This window comes from Solanum lycopersicum, chromosome 4 (genome assembly GCF_036512215.1).
Source record: "Solanum lycopersicum chromosome 4, SLM_r2.1".
Taxonomy (NCBI): domain Eukaryota; kingdom Viridiplantae; phylum Streptophyta; class Magnoliopsida; order Solanales; family Solanaceae; genus Solanum; species Solanum lycopersicum.
This window is the reverse complement of record NC_090803.1, coordinates 60,244,712-60,258,770: the sequence shown is the minus strand read 5'-3', so window position 1 is coordinate 60,258,770 and position 14,059 is coordinate 60,244,712. Positions and strand designations below refer to the sequence as shown.

The following is a 14,059-nucleotide window of genomic DNA, read 5'->3' as shown; positions in this document are numbered from 1 at the left end:
TGAATCATGATTTCTCATTTTATAATTTGTATTTATTGGTTATAAAGAATATAAACATCTCAATTATGGCACATAAATAGAGTAATTATTATCATATCTTAAAACATAATTAAGGATAAATACTAATAAATTTCTCCTAATTAATGTTCTATTAAGAGACGTGTAAAATAAGAATACAATAAATAATTTAAGATATCCAAATTTGCACTATTAACAATGATTTTTTTATTCAATACCAATGCAAAATCTTGAACCGGTAAAATTTGGTTTGAACAAATAGGCAAATAGGCTTGACCAGTGTCTGCCTAGGTTCGAGTTTGATTTTTCAATGTTTGGTTAGTTTAAAGATTTGAAAATATTTTTCAAATCAATTTATCTTTTTATAAATTTAAAGAATACGACTTTCATTTCAAAATTAAGAAATTTTTTTTTCAAAACTTTACTTTTTTCTTCGTACCCTATCCATTTAGAAAAAAAGAAGATATTTATTGAAAATATATCAAATTTCAATGTATTTTTTACCTCACCCAAATCTAACCGCCCCTACTCCCTAACCCCCCACCCTCAATTTTATTTTTTAAATTTTCACCCCCCCCCCCCTTAACAACAATAAGGCCACCCCTCCCTCTGTCACCCCGCCAATTTTTATTTTTTTTAATTATTTTGGGAAATGTTTCAAAAGAAAATTATTTTTAGGTCACCATCACCCCACCACTCCCAACCCAGGCCATATCCGTCAATTAATTTTTTAAAAAACTAAATTATTTTTAAAAAATATTTCAAATTTTAATATTTTTTCATTTTTACGCCAGCCAAACCAACCCAGGCCATTCATGTCAGAAAATTTTTATCAGAAAAATTATTTTAGGGAAATAATTCAAATTAAAAAAATCTTCATCTTATATGCCAATCCCCCCTAGTTCCTATCCAAATAGTTCTTTTTTAAAAAAATAAATTATTTTTCTAAAGATATTTCAAATTTTAAAATTTTAAGCCACCCACCTCCCCAGCGATCCAGTCAATTTTTTTAAAAAATATTTTTGATTTTTTTTCTTGAATTAGATCTTGGGTCAAACCTCAAGATCGAATTTTGAAACGGTCATCAGAGTCTTGTCCTAGTTGGGTGTCGTGATTGGATCCTACATCAATTATCGCTTTATCGGGGTTGATTTTCGAATCAGAATTTTTTTTTCTAAAGAGTACTTTTTAGTCTCAAGTCAAAAATAACAGATATTTACTGAAAAATATTTTCCATTCACCAGCTAAATATTAAAAAATATTTTCTAATCGTCAACCAAACATAGAAATTCACTTATTTTTCCAAGAAAATATTTTTTGGGAATACATTTTTCATGAAAAAAAAATTTTCCTTCCTACCAAACACACCCCTAATTTCTGAATAATCATCAAGTTTAAATCACTTTTATATCTATTTGGACTAGAATATTATTCAACTATTCGTCTTTTCCCCCACAATATATTAAACATTACAAAACACTTCTTTTATGGCATGCCATGTCATATTAAAACTCTATTTTTTATAATTATTTAGTTAACTTATAAAAACTCATTTAGGATTTGAATGCATTATTTTTAATGAAAAATCCAATTATTCATAAGATTCTATCTATTAAAGTTATTTCTAATCTAGGACTAAATACTGCTAATTAAGTAAGGAATAATTTTGTTAGATTATCGTGTTGCTTCTAACAGATGAACTATATTTTAGTAAATTTATAAATTACAATAAAGTAGGATATAATCAAATCGAACAATTAAAATATTATCAAATAATAACAAACAATACAGTTTATACAAACATCGTATCTACCATTCAGTACAGTACAATAGAGTATATTATAATACAATAAATTATGAAACAATGGGTAATAATGATCCAAATAAAGTGTAAGAATGACAATAATATTGAATATTTGTTTTTTAGTTTTACATAAATTTAGAAAATTAAAATACATGATCTAATTTTACTCTCTTTTAATTTAGTCATATAACTGATACTTACTAAACTTATTTTAGCATGATTTAGTAATTTAAATTCTGATCAATTTCATTATGACTTATATATTTGCAATATTTGTTTAAGCGATTTTATTGTTATTTTTTTGTTGGATATTTTAGTGACATTAATCATATCATATTTTTTGTTATTTTCTTGAGAAATTACTGAGATAGTTACATTTGGTAGGACTAAAGAAAGACTTGAAGTACAAGTAAATTATATGTCTGTATGAATATTTTATTGAAAAGCCTGAAAATCCAAAAAAAAATCGAAAAACCCGAAGAAATTCAAAAAAACCCGAAGTTGAAAAACTCGAGTTTTATTGATTTGATTTGATTTATAAGTTCAAAAATCCGAGACAAATAATTTGATTTGATATTTGAAAACCCTAACCAACTCGATCATGTACACCCCTATTTTCGACCATTCTGTTTTTATAAAATTGTTTTAGTCTCTTTTTTATATGATTAGAGGCTAAAAAACTTGCATTCTTATGGAGTAGCTATTATCATATCATAAACCATAATTAAAGATAAATAATAATAAATTTCTTCTAATTAATATTTTATTAAGAGATGAATAAAAGAAGAGTACGAAAAATAATTCAAGATGGAAAAGTAGATATATCCTCCTTTAAAGAGTGATGCATATATATAGGTTGTCGTCTAGCAAATGATGTATGTTTTACTCTTTTTATTAGTAGGAATATATTTACTAAATTTAAAATATAAAAGCTTATATCTAACAAAACTAAGTGACAATCAAAATGTTTAACATTTTAATTTTAAGAATACATCTGTTACTTTCTTTACCCAATTATGTTGGTGACGGCTCAATTATAAGGTCATTACTTATTGCTTGAGATTTCAGATTTTTTAGGGCTCTTATTATATATAAAAAATTGAAAATATTTTTTTAGGGTAGGAAATATGATCGTAGTAATCGTTACTTATTTAATGTGGATATCGTTATAATAATTGAGAAATAAAATAGTAATTGGTTAATTATAGCATTTTTTTCTAGGTAGCTACTTACTTTGTTGACTTATTTATATCTTGGCGATTATCATGAACCCACAATACTATTTATACATTTACCTTTTATTCGATTCTTTTTCTATTTTTATTCTCTCATTATTGAATATTCTAAAGTCTACCAAACCATCTTCTTTACTTTATTTAATATGGAGGTCGTTGTAATAATTGAGAAATAAAATAGTGTTTAGCTAGTTGAAGCATCCTTTCTAATGTAGCTACCTGTTTTGTTATTCGTATAATGGTGATTATAATGAATCCACATTACTACAGACTTTATTATTCCAACTTTATACTATATTTTTTGTTTGAAATGTTTCATTGTTTTCATTTTTACTTCATAAGTCTGCGTAGATACTATCTTTCCGTAAATTTTACCTTCTCGAGATTCCACTTGTAAGACTACATTGAATATGCTATAGTTATTTAATTTATATATGACAACTAAATAAGATAAGACCTATTTATGAAATTTTGCTTTATGCCTCCAAACTTGTTGAGACGATCCAGGTCACCATGCATGCTTTAGAGTATAAATACTCTGCAATTAAGATTCTTTGATATTTTGCAATAGGTGAGCAGTTATTATAATACCATATAAAATTAAGATTCTTCGATTTTTTTGCTAATATAATGTTTAATTAGTGTTAAACTTGAATTTGATGTTTCTTTAGCCAACGCTGTAAGAAAAACCTAATAGTAGTTGTCGCCCGTTAGGATTATGCCCTGATTTATCTGGAAGGCAAGTCAAAGTATTATTATAATTATTTTTATTTTTATCGGAAGAAAAATAATGTTCTCTTTCATGTTTGGTTATTCTTTCTTGGGAGGAAAAATTTGGAACTCTAAAAATTGAAACTCTTTTCTTATACCAACGCAAAAGCATCCACATAGTAATCATTTAAGAGTTTTGTTTAGAAAAAGATTTTCTCCAACCCGTTTCAATATTTTCTTTTATATTAATTTTTTTACGTAGGTCAATTGATCAAAAACCTAATTAATAATATGTTTTTCTCTTTCATCTGTTTTACCACCTCTATAATTTGCAATTGTAAGTTTCCGCATAATGCCTTTAATCTTTCGATCCCAACATCTCCTACTCCACTGAGTTATGATTCTAAAAAAGATTAAGCTTGATACATTCTATCAAGAGAAATATAATTATACATAGTTGGATATTAAAAAGAAATGATTATATATTGATCAAAGTTAAAAGACAATATCTAAACAATCAGAGGTATATTCCAGTTAAAATATCTTACTTAATTTTTTGTTGATAAGAATGAAAGGAGACCTTACATTACCTATTAATCATGTAGTAAGTTGGTCCAGTTTATAAGGTAAGCAATTAATTATTTTTAAGAATTAAGAAAAGAATTTCAACCCAAATATATGCACATATACCTTCATGAAAATAATCAAATTACCTAGACACCATATGCTTATATTGTGAATTAGGAGTGAAAATTTAAGAAAAAATGCAAAAGTATTATTGACAGTTGAGATAAACCAACAACAGTAACAATAAGATATTCTACTAAGGCTCAATAGCGTGTGTAGAAGAGCTATTTTTAATAGACCCTCGACTCAAATCAAACAAACCAAAATCCATCAGAAAAGGAGACGCAATCGCGAAGAACCATATAGACGAGGGAAAGAACATTAGCAACAATCAATAGTACGATAACCTAACCGAAGCAAAAGAAAAAAAGAATAAACCAGAGACTTCATTTCAATAATGTGAAACAAGCTAATACCATTGAAGCAGTATGTACTGTCTATGCAAAAACTAGTACAACAATCGAATAAACTTCTTAATTACAGATGAAAATTTCAATAAAACTAATTTACTGCAAAGAATACCAGCATAAAAGAATAACTAAAAGAAAGTCTTGAGACAGGGAAAGTCTTGGAGTTTCACTTTCTTGAAATTAAAACAGTATAATATAGTTCATAATTACTGATCAAATTTTTTGACAACATTTTTCTATGTGAAGTCCGTTATTAAGAAGGGGAGGGGGGTGTTGTGGCTTAACACAACAATTTTTATGTTTGATTGATATTACAAATAATGGAAACTCCACTGCACTCCAAGCAACAAATCCCAAAATCTATCAAAAGAATCAAAAAAAGAAAAAAAAAACTTTGCAAAACAAATATCAATGTATCTGCTATTCTGCCCTTTATACAACAATCCACAGAGCTCATTCTCTTGCTTGTCCAACTCAAAACTTTTCGTCGATGACCAAATTTTCGGGAGATAAAAACATACCCCTTGTTCCTTCTCCCTGAGTTTGAGCTCTATTTTGATATCATACAACATGTTCTACAATGCTGCTTACTTAATCACAGTCCAAGCCACATACCTCTAAACTGAGTCCACCTTTGGCGGTGAATGGGTTGAGACGCACCCACAATAAGGAGCAGATAGATGCGAGAAGGATGGACCAGACAATAATGATGGTTGGAACGTTGTTTTGTCTACCCATGCAACCCTTGAGGAAGGGATACAGATGAACAATGACCCATAAGGCGAAGAAGAGTCTACCAAATAGAGGACCCCAAGAATCATAACCATTGTTGATTGCGTCTGAGACACCGACTATAACTCCAATGATGTTAAGAATTAACAAAGTCATAGGAGGAATCAACAAAGATGTCCACTTGAACAGATAGAGCTCAGAAAACTCCCCATCGTCCGCTGCTTTGGAAGTAACAGTGAAGCTAGTGTTGACACCAGCTAAAACTTTAAGAAGACCTTGGAAAAGAGCAAATAGGTGAGATGAGGCACCACCAATCACCCAAAACTGCTCGTTTCTCCACCAGTCATCAATAGTAACACCTCCCCATTGCATCTCAATAACACTCGTCACAGCAATCATTATGAAAAGTGCCATGAAAAGAATGCTAGCATAGTTGCTAATCTGCATTTCAGCAAAACATCATGTGATTAGTTGAAAGCAGTGATTCAACAAAGGCCTTACCTGCCTTGGACTGAAGATATAGAGTCCATGTAATATGAGAAAATAATAAAATACTCGAAGCAAGGAATGCTGAATGGGAAGACTTACCTCTGGAACAATAAATTTCCCTGTAAGCAAACAGACGGCAGGCAATGCACAATATATGATCAATGGAATAGAAGTCAATGGGTAGACCACTGAGTTTATGTACGAAAACCGCTCCAGAGGCTTCAGACCACACCCATATCCATACCAAATTGGACAATGTCTACTGAAGAAAATTTCAACAGATCCCAAAGCCCATCGCAGAACCTGATGAAGACGATCTGAAAGATTTATAGGAGCTGACCCTTTAAATGCAGGCCTATTGGGCATGCAGTAGACGGATCTCCAACCATGGCAGTGCATCTTGAATCCAGTAAGGATATCCTCAGTAACAGATCCATAAATCCATCCAATCTGGTACATATGACAAGTTAGACCAAATGCAGAGTGCATTCCGGAAAATTGAAATAGGTTATAGAATTTCAACATGTTTTTTTTACCTCTTTGCCCCATTCTGTTTTGTCTTCATAACCACAACTAATAACATGTATTGCTTCTTTCAAGAGAGATGCTGATGTTGCACCTGGAGGAATGCCACCATCTTCTAGAAGTGTTGAAGCAACAAATACCGGTGATTGACCAAATTTCTTTTCAAGTTTTATCTGAGGCATGAGGGCTGCTTTTTCACTATCAATTCCTGCAGAAAAAAGCAAGTTAACAACAATTATGCATACAGGAATCTGAAGTTTCACTTCGAAAGTAGTTCCATTAGGATGTTTCCTTGCAATGAAAAGGGATCCAAATTTATTAATCTAAAGACTTAAGTCTACAAAATAGCCATTAGGAGTGGCTTCTTAAAGTTCCTTTACATACCTTCAATTCCTTCCTCGATATTTTCAAGGGCATGAATTTGTGGTGAAGCCTCTTTGCTTTTTGGCTTCTTTTTGTTATCCTTGGTTGTTTTCGCTTTCTTGTGCTTCTTTCGAGTACCGAAACAACAGCAACACCATCTCGGCCAGCAGTTGCATGTTTTTCCTGGAGGTTTTGTCTTCTTTGGAGCATCATAACCATAAAGGGCTTGCCTCCTGAAGACACATCCAGTGCCGACATAAATTGGACCCTGGATCCCATCAAGTCCTTTCATATTGATCTGTTACCGCAAATGGAATACATTAGCTTACTGTCAGGCAGTTAATGGTGCATATCGTATACTTACGCAATAACATAAACAATACATAGGTGCAACATTCCATAACAAAATACCCAGAAGAAGGCATTTTACGTACATCAAAGAAGACAACATTGCGGTTGGAGTATCTGTCATGCCTGTCAATACCATCAAATCTTTGAGGAAATTGTACGTAGCATATTTTCTTTCCTGAAGTGGGGTCCATCATAAAGCACATAGCTTCTCTCAATGCCTTACTGTTATTTATATAGTGATCACAATCCACATTGAGCATGTAAGGAGCATTTGATATGACTGCTGATACACGCATCTAGAATCACATTTTAAAAAGGGTCAAAAGCTTATCCAGAGCAATATTTTTAAAAAGGAAAGAAGGGGAGGAGGAAGAAGGAGAAATGGAAGAGAACTTACCAAAGCATTCATGGCACCAGCCTTCTTGTGGTGGTCAAATCCAGGACGCTTTTCACGAGAAACATAGATAAGGCGAGGCAATACATTCCCTTCAATATCACGGACACCATCATTACCCAGGAAGACCTTTTCAATTATAAGAATAAAAAATTAGTTAGTTAAAATATCACCATTAAAGTAAGGATATAAAAGAGATCAGATTTATACCTGAATCATTCCAGGATGATCCCTGACAAGATTTCCTGGCCAAGGTGTTCCATCTTGCATGGTCCAGCCATCTTCAGGAACCTTTTGTGCTGTGGCAACCAGCCCATTTATCCGAACCTTGAATTCTTCATAATCTCTCTGCACAAAAAAGAATGTTCCCAAGTTGTCTTAGCAACAGGTCTTTATAGTCATACCATCTAAGGAAAATGTCGAGAAGACCATAAATTTGATAATTTGCACACCTTCATAGCACGACGTTCCCTCACAAACGATGGCAGTACTTTATTTTTCAGATAATCAACCTTCAGAGAAAAATACCACTCGGGCGCTCGAGGCTCTATGTTGAACTTTTTGCAGAATGGGACCCATTTCCTTGCGAACTCAGATGTTTCAGAGAGAGCCTCAAAAGTAAGCATGGCAGCACCATCATCAGAGACATAGCACGAAACCTTGTCCACAGGATAGTCACAAGCAAGAATGGAGAGAACAGTATTTGCAGTAATAAGTGGAGGTTCTTTTAGGGGATCCACTGTACTAACAAATATATCTACAGGGGCTAACCCAGAAGGCTTCCCTTCTTTCTCATACCTGAGAAAAACATTTAACTAAAAGGTAAGGACATGACCAGAGAGGCATGTACACACATATTTTTTAATAAGGGTAACTACCAATGTACACAAACATTATTATATACAAATGCATTGTTTATGCATACCTCAGAGATAGCCTATCCAAGTATGTCTCTCGACGAATTGGACACCATTTAGGTAACTGATCAAATATCCATGACACAGCAAACCATATTTCACATATAATAGATAGCAGCCATAATACATATGCATCATTGACAGGATGCGTTATTCGATAGTGAAAAAAGAGTCCAAGAACAGCAAGGCGGACTAAAATGGATAATCTGTATGGGCTTAGCCTGCTAGAGGCAATAGGCAGCTTTCTCGAAAGTGGTTGTCTTCCTTCATCCATCCTGCAAACAGAAATATAGTAAGAACGGTAAATCTTTCTGATCCAGAGAATGTTCAAACGAAGCAATGATAGCAGTTTAGGAAGGTCCTTCAATAAAGCCAACCGACATGCAACATGTTATATCACATCAACAAAAGAGAGAAGTGGAAATCGAGCACATGAAGCATAACATTTGCACATTCCATATTGCTCTGATATGTAGTTTTTGTTTTTGTTTTTTTTAAAAGAGCATGTAGTGAATTTATAATCATGATAACGAGATGAAGAAATTGTGGCAATCGGAACACCCTAACTCCTCAGTCAATATATATTGACAGAGTCCAGAAGGGTAAAATCGATCCCTGAACCCTTCTCACTCTTCCAGTTGCGAACCTTCCCCCATCCCACATCTGAGCTGTCCAAAAGAATTCAACAGAAAAAAGAGAACACAATACTAAGCTATGCATGTACAATAAGTTGTAGAATCAGTATTATACCAATATAATTATTTACTATTTCTTCTTTGTTTATTTGGGTAATCTGACTAGTGAATAAAGTTGAATAAAAGACTCCAGAACCATAATTTGTCCAAAGAGATGGATATGCTGCAAAAAGAAATTCTCAGTTCAAGTGACTAATCTGCAATACATCTCCCGAACGTTTTGGTTTTTTCTTAGGGAAGTACAACTTATATTTGTTTTATTCTTTATTAAGAAATAACAGTAAGTTATCTCATTAAAGAGGTTCCTTTTTGATAAGATTCTTCCAGAAGGACAATAATTGCAAAGCCAATTATAAACTGCAGATACACGAGTTTGATCAATAAGAAAGTACATCCAAGTCACACACAAATCTAACCCAGGCCCCAAAACTATGTCAATGCAGCTAGCAGGCTGCTGCAGCAAAAAGGGGATGTATGTATGTATCTATGGTTAATTTTAAAACGTATCCCTTTTGACTAACGGCTTGGAGTAGATACTATTTCCATTATGAAAATTTTCCTTTAACATGCTTATGGAAACAGAGTGATAGCCGATATTAGTTTCTGAAAGGTACAGTAACCAGCACTACACTAAGCTGCCGTCTGGTATCGTCAACCTTGTGAACACAGTCTCAACTAAAAAGACCTCATAAAAACTCAAAACACATGTGACATGACCAACTTTCCAGGCCTTGTACTACAGTAAGAAAAGCACAGCACTTGAGTATTTTATTCAGCACATAGTTCAGTATCAATAATATATACAGCTTGCAACAACTGCAAGTCACCATCCCACAAGTAAGGTGCAAATCACATCACAGATCAGTCATGGGGTTAAATTTAGATAGAAAAAAAAATCAATGCATACACCTACTTGGGGAGATCGGGATCATCCAGCTCATCTCCATCGTTATCACCACCTTTGCCTCCATGCTTAACCACCTGTAGTTTATCATTCTGCTTTTTCTTCCAGTCCTCCATTCTTTCCTTCCATGCAACAGTACCATATCCATAAACTGCCAAATCTTTCTTAGGGTCCATGGGGCGAGGCGGCACTGCAAAGATCAAGCATATCAAACACATTAAGCCATCTAGCACTGGAAAATTGGCCAAAGAATTAAAAATTTGCATTAATCAGAATAACTTACAAGACATGGATGAATCAGTATAAGGCACAGGATGAATTTTCTTCCCACGACCCATAAAAGGTGGTATGATAAGTGCATGTTTATCAGCTGAAATTGTATCATCCTACGCAAAATTACAACTTTTTAGCTAAAATTCAACATAGTGAGAACAAAAAACATGACAATCTTGAGGCATTACCTCTTGACCATAAGTAAGAAGAGGGATCTCTGAGTTAAGGGCAGCAGGATCTACTTCTGCTGGGGTATTAAGCCCAGAAGCATTATAATTGGTACCGCGGCCAAGTCGAGCAAGTGCAGCCTCAGAAAGATGTCTAGGTGTACCATCATAATCAAATTCATGATCTAAGTCATCAAACTCATCTTCTTCATCATCTCCGTCAACTCTTTGGCTCCCTTTAATACGCTTGTACCTAGTTTTACATTGAGGGCAAGCTTGATTCCCTTCTCTCCTTTCATACTCATAACAAGGTCTGCAAACAGGAAATGCACACTCATTGCAAGCAACAAATGTCTCCCCATCTACTGTAACTTCAATCTCATCTCCACAAATCTGGCAAATCTGTCCACTTAATTCTTTCACAGAAGTTACCTGTAACCAATAAACAATTAAAACCTCCTTAGATCAAGAATTGGAATCCTCCTCAACACTAATTCACACTTGGACATGTAATTAAAAAACTTGCCTAAAAAGAATGCAAGAGATAAGGAATCAATTGAACTTGAAAGTGGTAGCGGAAAAAGCCAATTTTGGCAAGTTATTAAATCTAGATATTTCACAAACAAAAGCAATGAATTAGGGATCTTCCTTATTCCTGAATTGAAGAACTAGAAGACAACACCCCCAAATCCCTCAAAATGGAAGAAAAAGTTTGAAACTTTATCCTCCAAATTGGCAACTTTTTAGCACAGAAACTGGAAATGAGCAAATGGTAACTTCAGAGAGAGCAAACTATGGTCAATTAACACCCCCACCGACACCAAAAATAAAGGAGGCGAACTTTAAAGAAAGACTGAATTTTTTCTTGAAATTGTCTCAAATGGAGCAAGAAAAGAGCAAAACGATAAGATTTTGGAAGCACTTACTCTTCCAACTTCATCAGCATTGATGAGAACAAATTCATTTCTATTATGTGAACCAGCAATAAGCCTCCCTTTAGTATCCATTTTGAGTCAAAACAATCAAGAATGGAGAAGTAAAACAAACCCCTCTTCAGTTTCAGCACATTAGAGACCACTCAAAGTGAAATCCCCTCAAACCATAACACATTCAAGAAAAGCACTACCCTTCTCCTCTTCTCTTTATGACACACTGCTTTTAAACACCCATTACAAGTAACAACAACCCCCTCTTCCCTCAATTAGAGAAATAAATAATAATGAATGAAAATGATGTATAAACATACACAAACAAACACATCAGTATTATAGTAAAGAAAAATTAGGTGTATAAAATTTTGTGTGTGGGGTTGGCTATATTATAATAATACAACTGGAAAATGTAAAAAGTTTTGATTTTTATTAATTAATAATTTTTTTTTAAAAAGCATTATGGGTAATGTGAAGATAAAGACTCTTTTGGGTTTTTGGGATTCTTTTCTTGTTACTTATGAGAAACCCCATGTAATTATTTGGGCTCACTCTCTTTTCTTGGTAAATTTTTTGTTTCTTATTTGCTGAGCTGTGAAGCAGAGAATAAAATGAAAGGAGGAGGGATCCATCAAGTGTAAAGTACAACTAGTAAGCACAAGGTACAACAGATTTTTTGTTTGATATGATGATCAAAAGAAATGGGCTGTGGAAACTATGGGTCCAATTTGGTAGTGGTTGAAGTGGCCCCCCAAGGAAGGAGGTGTACTTGGTGGTGGGGTTGAGGGGTATATTAGTAAATTGAATAGTTTAATTGGAGCTTTTAGGTTAACGAGTCATTAATTAGAGTCTATTTGGATTGACTTATTTTAGATATTATTTAAATAAAATTATTATTTTTCATATATAAACAAATTTTAAAAAAATTACATAAATACTAACTTTCAAGTAACAAATTAAAATAAGTCAAAAATCAAATGTAACTCTCTGTTAGTAATAATTGAAGTAGCTGGTAGTGTTTTTTTTTTCCTCTCTTTATGGCTGTCTGTTATAGTTGTACATAGGGTGGTTAGGGTTAAAAGAGTCAAATGAGAGAGAAAATGATGGGTTATAGTAATATTATAAATACATTGTTATAAAATATAAATTACATATATTAGTATTAGTAACTATTCATTCAATTTTTTTTGGTCAAACTATTCATTCTTGGTTAAAAGAAAAGTGAGGAAATAGTTGAGTCAAATGCTATTCATGTGAGGGTTGATCCAAAGTTTTTATTTATTACTAATACTAATTTATATTCCACCGGCCAAAGTGCAATTTAAGTAAAGTAAAAACATTGTTAATGTACACTATTTAGGAATTCTAAATACGTAGAATAATTAAGGTAGTAAACACAACAATTTGAAGAATTAATTAGATAAAGTTTATATGAATTCGTGAAAAATATATAGCTCGTGTATATTTTATTTGTATAAGTAAAAGAAATAATCGCAATAAATGTGGCTTTGACTATAAAGTTCCAAATTTTTCTATATATATGTTTTATAATATTGTAACTAATGGTTTATGGTTATTAAAAGTCACCCCTCTATGATTTATGATCCATTTTAAATAATCAAGGAAATACCCTATGTTCAACCATACAAACCTAAGACACAAAAATAAATGAATTTTTTCAAATTGTTTTTGTTAGTTGTTGTACCAAATATCAAAATTTATTAAAATTTTCACAAAGGTTAAACTTTCGTTATCTTGTTGCATGCTAATCGTTAGTTAACGTATAGCTTGTCATGATAAAGAAATTTAATTATTCAAAAATCAATTTATTAAAATTGGCTCTACTTAGTCACTGACGTGCTTCTTAACTATATATTGATATAATTAACAGCGTGTGGGCAAATGAAATTAATATAATTTATGAGGTTTCAATTTTGGTAATAAGAACTTTAATTATTAAAGTGGAAAAGTTGTGAATTAATGGGTGAAACGAACAAAAAGAAAGGTGGACTAGATCACTCCTTTTTTTAACCTAGTGCACATCTAAATTTTCACTCTCAATTGCAACGAAAATAATAAATTTTACTCGTAAAGTTATACTGAATATGTTCATTTTTTTTTAAACAATCTGAGATCCTCATTTTTAAAGGACATTAATCTTTTTTATCTTGTTCGAGAATATCTATCTTTTTTTTAGAATTCTATAGGGAGATAATAGCAAATTGACAATGATATTAGATAGAAGACACTATAACTTTATTTTCTTTATAATTATTTTTCTAGTCTATTAATTGTTATAATTTTATTTTTTGGTACTATAAGGGCCAGCAAAAAAAGTTGGTGGCTATGGAGTTTTTGCATAATAAATATCTAGCATTTCACAATTTTATTTGATTGATATCACATCAATTTGCCGACACATAAAAGAAAAGAAGAGGTTTTTATGTTTGATCACATGTCTGGAAAGTTACTGTCTTTTTTTATTTATATATATATATAAATTATTATTGCTGCC

At 32.4% G+C, this 14,059-nt stretch overlaps 1 protein-coding gene across 1 annotated transcript; it reads right to left on the bottom strand.

Annotated features, from left to right (window-relative positions):
* Window positions 1–4,946: 4,946 nt before the first annotated feature.
* Window positions 4,947–12,139, bottom strand: LOC101248382 (cellulose synthase A catalytic subunit 2 [UDP-forming]). The gene is made up of 13 exons (XM_004237761.5): window positions 11,542–12,139; window positions 10,637–11,047; window positions 10,459–10,561; window positions 10,185–10,365; window positions 8,585–8,851; window positions 8,112–8,457; window positions 7,870–8,007; window positions 7,663–7,788; window positions 7,349–7,561; window positions 6,936–7,212; window positions 6,563–6,759; window positions 6,126–6,476; window positions 4,947–5,978 (listed from the first exon to the last, which is right to left on the bottom strand). Exons 1-13 carry the CDS (start codon window positions 11,620–11,622, stop codon window positions 5,397–5,399), a joined length of 3,273 nt encoding a protein of 1,090 aa, XP_004237809.1. The 5' UTR covers window positions 11,623–12,139; the 3' UTR covers window positions 4,947–5,396.
* Window positions 12,140–14,059: the final 1,920 nt, after the last annotated feature.